Source organism: Antedon bifida, chromosome 6 (assembly GCF_963402885.1).
Source record: "Antedon bifida chromosome 6, ecAntBifi1.1, whole genome shotgun sequence".
NCBI lineage: Eukaryota > Metazoa > Echinodermata > Crinoidea > Comatulida > Antedonidae > Antedon > Antedon bifida.
The window spans coordinates 9,789,952-9,799,015 of record NC_136231.1 but is presented as its reverse complement, the minus strand read 5'-3'; the positions used below and the strand labels follow the sequence as shown (position 1 = coordinate 9,799,015).

At 32.4% G+C, this 9,064-nt stretch overlaps 1 protein-coding gene across 1 annotated transcript; it reads left to right on the top strand.

Annotated features, from left to right (window-relative positions):
* The first annotated feature begins 5,198 nt into the window (after positions 1-5,198).
* Positions 5,199-5,699, top strand: LOC144845155 (complement C1q-like protein 2). Its single transcript, XM_078702308.1, has one exon. It carries the CDS (start codon positions 5,199-5,201, stop codon positions 5,697-5,699), a length of 501 nt encoding a protein of 166 aa, XP_078558434.1.
* Positions 5,700-9,064: the final 3,365 nt, after the last annotated feature.

Here is a 9,064-nt window from a genome sequence, read left to right as displayed (position 1 = left end):
TCCTTCATTGAATTTGTTCATTAATTCTTCGTATTTATCATTTGACCTGGCAAACAATGTACAGAGCATTACAAAAGATATCATTCGACTTCATTAACATTTTGAAAGTGTTATCGTTGATGATTTAAGTTTAATACATTTGTTAGATTATAATTATCGTGCAGTTTATAATGAGTGACAGTCCATAATTCTTATTTGGCTTTCAGACAACATTTGCAGTATAAAACTGCAATGTTCATTTTGTATCAATTCAGCATCTGTTGCAAATGAGGATATTGTTTAATAGATAATAGATGTAGTTCTTCTCCCTTACTCGACTCCACCCTCTCAAAATAAATTATCTGAAGGCTTGAATAATAAATTAGAATAAATAAGACTTGAAATTTACTTGTAATTTTCTTTCATTTCGTCCAATTCTGCATCTTTAAAATACAATTCCTCTTTCACAAAATCAAGCCTTAAACATGAAGTACAAAACAATTACTTTACATATTTTCTTTCTTTTAACAATTTACTCTTTTTTAACTTCTTATTTTAAGACTTGTTTGTTGAAGAAACTTTTACTTACTCTCTGGAAAGATCATTGTTATAGCGCTTTAATTTGAACAACTCTTCTTTTCCCCTACTTTCTCTGTAAAATGAATTGCAAAATATTGTTTATGCGTTGGGTTGATTTAGAAAAACTGTGTTTGTGAGGTATAATATAATCATCTTTATCCTAAATAAATATGATGATGATAATCAACATATCAACACATTCTTTTCCAATTTGGTTTCCTCTCCATAGGCATAATAATATCAAACACCCAAAAAACATATTATGATAACATGCTACATTGGTAATATAAATGTTTAATACCAACGCATTTAAAAGCTTATAACATAGATTCATTCGTGTAATAATTATATAATTTGTACCTAATTATGAAAAATACGTACTCTACAACAAGAATTTCATATTTGTTCTTTAGTTGAAGAAATTTTGTGTCATTTAACTTCAATTCTTCTTTTAAAATTGCATGTCTAAAAATAAAAAGATGAAAACATCTTAGAAATGCCAGTAGCCAATTTTTTTTTTCAATTTCTGACTTTAAAGAATCCAAGATTGTTCATATGGGAACAATCAAGCCTTCTTGAACAGCCAACTAAAAGTGTTTAACGCCTGAGTCAATGGAGGTTGAAAAGGCTTTAATATATTGTTTAAGCAAGCAATTATTTTGTATTTTGTTCACAAACTTTGATTTCAAATCTTCTTCATCATCATATATCTAAAAAGTAAAACGAAACAGTTGTATTTTTAAACATTATTTTGTTAAAAAAAATTCCCAAGATGTTTATTTGACTAACTCGCTGTTCAGTTTTTCCACCTGATGATCCAACTTTGATATTTGTTCCTCTTTGATTTGAATTATTTGATTGTTTTCGGTCACTTCTTTTTTCATTCTGTAACACAAAAAGAGGGGACATTCTAAACATTGTTGTTTAACGCCTGTGTCAATGGAGGTTGAAAAGGTTTTAGTAGAAGCAATATTTGTTTTTATATGTTTAATCCCTCGCCAACTTCACAAACTTTGATCATCATGTCTAAAAAGTAAAACGAAACAGTTCTATTTTTTTAAAAATTAGGCCTATATTGTTTTTAAAAAATCCAAGATGTTTTGACTAACTCGCTGTTCAGCTTTTCCACTTGATGATCCAACTTTGATATTTGTTCCTCTTTGAATTGAATTATTTGATCATTTTCGGTCTCTTCTTTTTTCATTCTGTAAAACAAAAAGGAAAGAGGAAATTCTAAACACTGAAAAATGATATTTTTAATCCTGACTTTTCCATTCGGGCATTTATGTATAATCTTAAAAGCACAATAAGGAAAAAAGCATTTTTAATTATTGCTTTTTTGTAATGTATCCGTATAACAGATACATTACAAAAAATACATATTTATACAGGATAAAACACATATCAGGTATAGATATCGGTCCCGTTTTTTTTTAGAGCAATTTATTAAAAAGCATTTCTAAAAAGAGTAGAACATTTACAAACAAAATAAAAAATTTACAATATAAAGACAGAAAATATTTTAATCATGACTAGGCCTACTTACCTAATGTGTATTCCTTCGTTTTCATGTTGTATCTTTTCCAAATCTGTAGTTAGTTTATTAATGTGTGTATACATTTTTTTCTTTTCTTCTTGGATTGTCTCCAACCTAGAAATGTATCGGATAATAATAGTCATATCACATTGTTTCGATGTAATTATCTTTTACAATATCATACTGTCTACTGACCATAAAGAGGTGTTTTAATTTTAAAAATGTGCCTAATAACTTGTTTTGTCCTGAACCTAATTTATTTATTTATTTTTACGGAAACAAAGCAGCACATAATAGGCCTATTGAAGATAATAATACACAAATAAATAATTTGATGTATCAAATTCGTTTATTTGTAGACATCTTTTACCTATTGGTTAATACACAAACATCAGTCTTGCTGTCTTCAAATTCATTTACAATCTTCTGTATTTCAGTGTTGGCTTTATTGATGTAATTTATCACGCCCTAATTAATTAATAACAAAACTAAAATAGTAATAGTAATTTTACTAATCACTGTAGTAATTTTAATATAATACTGTATGTCACTGGCAACAGCAAATTACAGTTATGTAAAACCACGTCATTTAATTGTCTTTACCTTACACCGTAACACCTTTTTATCTAGGCCTAGTCGAATATTCCACCCGTAAGATGATGGTAGACCATCAATACTGGGAAAAAAAATTAATTGTGATTAAATTAGAAAATGGTTTAGGCTACACATCGTAGGCGTACTAAACGCTGACAATTCGTAACTAACACTGTTCGTATTTATTTTGAACGAACTGGATATTTTTACATAAATGCTTGTACCCACTTCATCATGTCAATATGTTTTATTTGAACTATAAGTACGTACGTCTCTATAGTCATAGTCAATTGACTATGATGCGGTGTATACAGTTTGGAGATATAATTATTATTATATTAAGAGTATAACAATGAAGATTAATATTCTTGTTGTTGTTCTGTATTTTGTAACATAGACAAGCATCTTAGCAACACGCACGCGCTTATGGCAGAGTGGCAAACGCGGTCACCAAAACACTGCGTATGAGATTTTAAAATATTTACGAAAGTTTACTGTACTTAATAACATCTTTATTTTGATTAATACAATATTTTGTACAAAGTTACTGTACTTACTTCCTCATGACCATTGATAATAATGTTATCAATATGTTTTACTTTATCGATCTATTATGTACTTTATCAAAGTTTGGATATAACAAAATAATGAAGATGTATCTGTGTATATAGACACGCACCTTAGCAACATGCACGCGTTATGGCAGTCTCAACATGATCCAAAAAGATTGCAATGCGACAATTTAAATGTGTGATTTTAAATCATTTACGAATTCTCATTGTACTTTATACAATTATTTTGGTTAAAACAATAGTTTATACTTAAGTTACTGTACTTACTTCCTCATGTTCATTGATAATAATGCTATCAATAATGTTTTTGTTTTAACGAAAAGTACGTAAGTAAGGCTATGCTGGTATAGTTCGATAACGAATGACAGAGTGTTTTGTATTTTGTAACTTAGAAACGCACCATAGCAACAGGGGCTACGCGTTTTGTCACGCATTATTGCTGACGTAATAATACTGTGTGTGCTTACTTTTCTATCATTTTTAATAACAACATTTTAAAATAATTTTCCCAAAAGTAGAAAAACATGCAATTTATTCACGAACAAACATATGCATTTGTCGCAGCCATAGATCAAAGGATTGTTACGAGTTCATATCTTGGCGAGGCGAGCTCAGTGTCCTGTTATTAAACTGCCTTGATACGTCTATAGGCCTAATGGAGACTAAATAATATAATTTTAATTTCCTTCGAGCACAGGATGATGCCCGATCTTAAAACATATAATTGCAACTGTTCATGAAACAATACAAACTCACTGCGCTAACTTTTGCTAAGATAGGTTGGTCTTACCAAGACTACCAATAGCATTAATTGACAGCCTTGGTATTATATTTATTTTTGAAAAAATATTTATACTGGTTGATTTAATTTTTAGTGTTGGTTTGGTAAATAATTTATTGTTTACAAAAACTAAAATACAACAAATAGAAAACTAAAAGTATTGTTTCCGTTTATATTCTACTACTCTGGATGATATGGGTAAAGTAAATGATCAGAAAATCTAGAAGGAGGAACGTCACAATATTAATTAAAATAATCAAGCTTACACTGTACTGCAGTATTGTGTGTTCACAACAAAAATCAATTACTGAGTGTAAGTGTTTAATCACATTCATGAACCAAATTAAAAATCCAAACAAATTTAATCCCATGTCACTTAATGTATTTATTTCATCTCACTCACGAATCAATATGCTAAACAAATATCAAACTTAGGCCTACATGACGTCCAAATATATTTCTACATATATAATATTTAGTTCATACTAATCCTATTATAAACCTTTTAGTTAAGCAAATTTGGCTAGAAAACATCTGTTTTGTTCCCCAACCAATCTCCATAAAAGACAAATGTTCCAGTAACATTGCACTATTTGAAAGACAATTACAGATTCATTGTGTTTAGCTGAGGGTTAGAAAACATTAAATACAGTTGTAAGTATTACATTTTGACTTGTGTGTATGTATGGGATTGTAGATGATTTTCTTTGTGAGCGTGTAAAGATTTCATAATGCAAAAGATACACTTTATGTTTTCGACTTTGGCATCATTTATTTGATTTTCTTATAGTTTTAAAAACCAATGACTCTCCAACAATAATAGTTTTCGATGCGGTGGTGTAAGCTCAGTTCTTCTATCTGTATTATAGGCCTATACGTTTTATAAAAATTGTTAATGGCAAGTTGTCAACTCAGGTCTTTTATCTTTTTTGCATTATTTAATCTAAGTGTAATGTATTTGTAGTATACTAATTCATTCAACTGCACATGAGCATAATGTATATTCTTCTTCTATTCATTTCTTTGTAATTTCATATCTAATTGAAAAATGTTTGAATCATTATTTCCAATCCTCAATACCATAAAAGAGCCGTAATCGGTACCTCGTCTTTGCCATTACATACTATTTTGATTGGCTATATTTCCACAGACTAAGATGTATGTTGTTGGTGTTGTCGCACTTCTAATTCTGTCATTGAGTGGAGCTACTGCTCAGAGATCCTCGTTCTCGGCAAAGCTTAGAAACGACCTCATTGCATCACCGACTGAGGATAAACCTGTAGTCTTTGATGTCATCTTGAATAACGTAAATGGCGATTACGACGATTCTAATGGCCGATTCACCGCCAGTATCAAAGGGACGTATGTATTCTACTTTACTCTGATGAGTCCGTATACATCAAAGATCGCACATGGCGCTTTGACGAAGAATGGTGTTGATAAATCTCGTGTTTGGTCTAGCGGAAATGTCGCACACGAGATGTCAGGCAACACAGTCATACTTGATCTCAAAATCGGAGATTACGTTAACGTTATTCTAAAAGCTGGAAGCAACTACGCACTTCACACCAGCAGCGCCGCCGATGGTTCCGGTTATTGCTCATTTTCTGGATTCTTGCTGTACCCAAGCTATGAAGATACCCGTTGCAAATACTAATTTATTTTCACAATAATAAGTCAACTTAATACTAAAAACAAGTTATGTGTCCTGCCTATTTTCTTGCTGTACCCAAGCATGAAACAACTTGTTGCAAAAAGGCCTACTAATACACATTTAAAAAAACAAATAAGACCTGTTGTACCAGACATTTAAATCTATATGTATGGTTGTTAAAAATATACTGATCAATTGAAGATTCTTTGAAACTCCGCTCGATTAAGCATTGTATGAACAGTTCTCCTTCCATGGTTTGTGTCAATATTAAAACATATCATTATTGCATTAAACATGTAACGGTTTTTTACTTTTTTAAACATTAGATTATGATTAATTAAGAAATGCTGTTACTGATTCTGGGGTTCCATGAATTTAGAAGACCTAGATGGTACGCTCGCTTCGCTCGCGTACCATCTAGGTCGTGTCCACAGATGGTTCTCGAATAATACACAGTAATTTCAGCGTAAAAAAACTGGCGATTTCAAATGTACGTACCGGAGGACTATTTAGTACATTGTCGTTTACAGAAACGAATAAATAAACACGATGATTTATGTAGTCAACTAAAATTAGCACCCTGGGAATTAGGCCTACCGAAGGAGAAACTTGTCTTAAAAATTAGTCCAAATTTTTTATTTGAACTCATTTAAACAAACCCATTTTGTGTTTTGTATATAACATTAGAGTTGAGGGATGGGGAAGAGGATGGGAAGAACAATTTTTATATATATTCTTTATCCACTCAGTAACGAAATATTGTTTTAAATGTTTTATATGCCTATCAATAATATACCACTAAACACAGTAAAACATTTACGATTTAATACTTTTTTAAAACTGTCCCTGTTATAATCGATTAAAATAGTAAAGTACATGTAACGATACACCACTACGACGATGTTTTTTTTTGCCTGTTTTCCCGTCGCGAATTTTTACACATTTTTTACGCGATCGTTAATGGTTTCTTGGTTCTTTCGACGTTGCTGGGACACATGGACGTGAAGTTTTGCAAAGCCAAGGCCGGTCACGCGCAGCCGGGCCCGTTTGAAAATTGAAAAGATTACGGGTTTTGATGCTTCAACCCAGCCGGCGAGGACATGTTTTCGCTGATATCTTAATCTAGGCTTTACAGTAAAGGCAAACATTAAATTAAATTGTTTTTATATTAAAATTTTGTTTTACTTACACTTGTTATTTTGAAATATCAGACTTTAAAAGAGCACAAAAAACATCGTCGCGTTGTAAAAAATCAAGAATTGTCAGTGCGTACGCATTTTTTCACAAACTATGATGACGTAATTTATGAACTATTTGATTGGTCAGTCAGTTTTACTGATCGTAACGTTGAAGTTGAACTCGTTGAAAATTTTAACGATTTTTAATGTTGATTTTTAGCCCATTTTCCTGTAAAATCGTTGATAAAATCGTATGTAAATGGGTGCATAATATATAGGCTCTGCGGTACATTTCATTTTGAAACCTGAGCTGCACTGACGAGATCTAATAAGATCAAAACAGTACTGTCTGCAGATTGGATATTACGCTCCTCTACTTTCTGCTATATACATATATAGTATGTTGTTTTGTAGAGCACTCTTCAGTTCGAAACGATGCATTTTTGTTGTGAATACTATTAGCATTTTGCAAAGCACGCTCGTTGAGCTTGTGCACTCTTTGTGTTCATAATCAGTGTACAATGTCCCGCGCGTCCCGCATACCTGGCTCAGCCTAAATATTGTGCCAGTTCTGCGGTACATTTCATTTCGAAACCTGAGCTGCACTGACGAGATCTAATAAGATCGAAACAGTACTGTCTACAGATTGGATATATATATATATTAATTCCTTCACTTGCACTGATGAAGGGCTAGTGTTGCCCGAAAGCTCTGCTAACTTTTCTGACTGTTTTACTTCTCGTTTTGATTTAGCTTTTCGCTTTTATTTTGTATCTCCATTGAGATCCAGCCACTGATACCCACAGCATTGTCATTTTTTCAGTAATTTGTCTTTGGATATATATATATATATATATATTACAAATGCAATCATGGCAATCAAGGAAATCTAACAAGAGGACGTTGAGCTCGGCCAGATCAAAGGGTTACCTATAGTTTCGAAACGCTTGACTGATTTTCGATTGGCCAATTGGCTTCCTCGAATGTTTAGTACAGACACCAGTGGGTACAACAAGGCCATATACATGGCTGCAGTCGCGGGGTGTTTAGAAAACTCAGATCTAGAAAACTCAGATCTCAGATATATCTGAGTTTTCTAGATCTAGAAAACTTAGATATCTGACATTTTCTAGATCTAGAAAACTCAGATATATCTAAGATCTGAGTTTTCTAGACACCCGCAGTCGCGTGCTCAAATTTGCGGTATTAGTGTTTACCGACCGACCAACCGACCGTCCAACCGACCGATCTAGTGAGTTGTAGTGTCGCGTTAGCACGCTAGCACGCGACTAAAAACGGTACCATCCATAATCCGTAACTTATTGATAGCCTTGCTTTAATCCAAAACCATTTCCACTTTCAATATATCTGTAAATGAATCAATGTGTACATTAAGGTATGTATTTGAGAGGCACATTTGGGGGAAAACATAACAATAAAGTGAGTATAAACACCATGCACTGTAATGTCAACATTGTCAAAAAAACATAATTTAAATTCACTGGAAAAAATTAAAATTATTGTGTCTACTACGAAAGCTTCTAAGTGCCATTGACTTGGCGACGCTTCCGTAGTCTATCGATCAAATCAATTAAAAAATTAGATACTTATTCAAACTTCATATCTTGGCAAGTGAAGCTCATTGTGTTACAACCAGCTAATGTAGAAACACCAACAGCTTATGTAGACCATTGGTGTTTCTACATTAGCTGGAGGTTTTACTACATTAGCAGTGGATTGTTCTACATTAACGGTTGTTTCGACATTAGCTGACGTTTTCTACATAACCTAGGCATCTCGTTGTTTGGGTATCCAGAGTTAAAATGTGCTGTGCTTGTGTTGTTATTGTAAGGTTTTGAACGTCTATATGCATGATTAACTACTTTTGGAAACCTTCTCACAAAATTGTATTTTGAAGCAATCATATAAAAAAATATAAAATTTGCCAATAACACAGATTCACCAGCTCAGATTACTGCATTATTATAATTTGTCACGATACAGTTAAAAAGATGAAAAGTCTGAAATCCAAGCACAGAGGAGAACACCTATTGATGACGATCGAGAGTCAACAAGGTCGAAAATACATAGCAATCACAACTTACATACTTTGGTTGCCCATCATTGCATCATCAACAATTATCTTATATAGATGTTGGCAACTCCGGACCACTAACAAGAATCTGTTAT

What these genes read in the sequence shown, in the direction of transcription:
- LOC144845155 (XM_078702308.1), top strand. Translation starts at nt 5,199, where the DNA reads ATGTATGTTGTTGGTGTTGTCGCACTTCTAATTCTGTCATTGAGTGGA.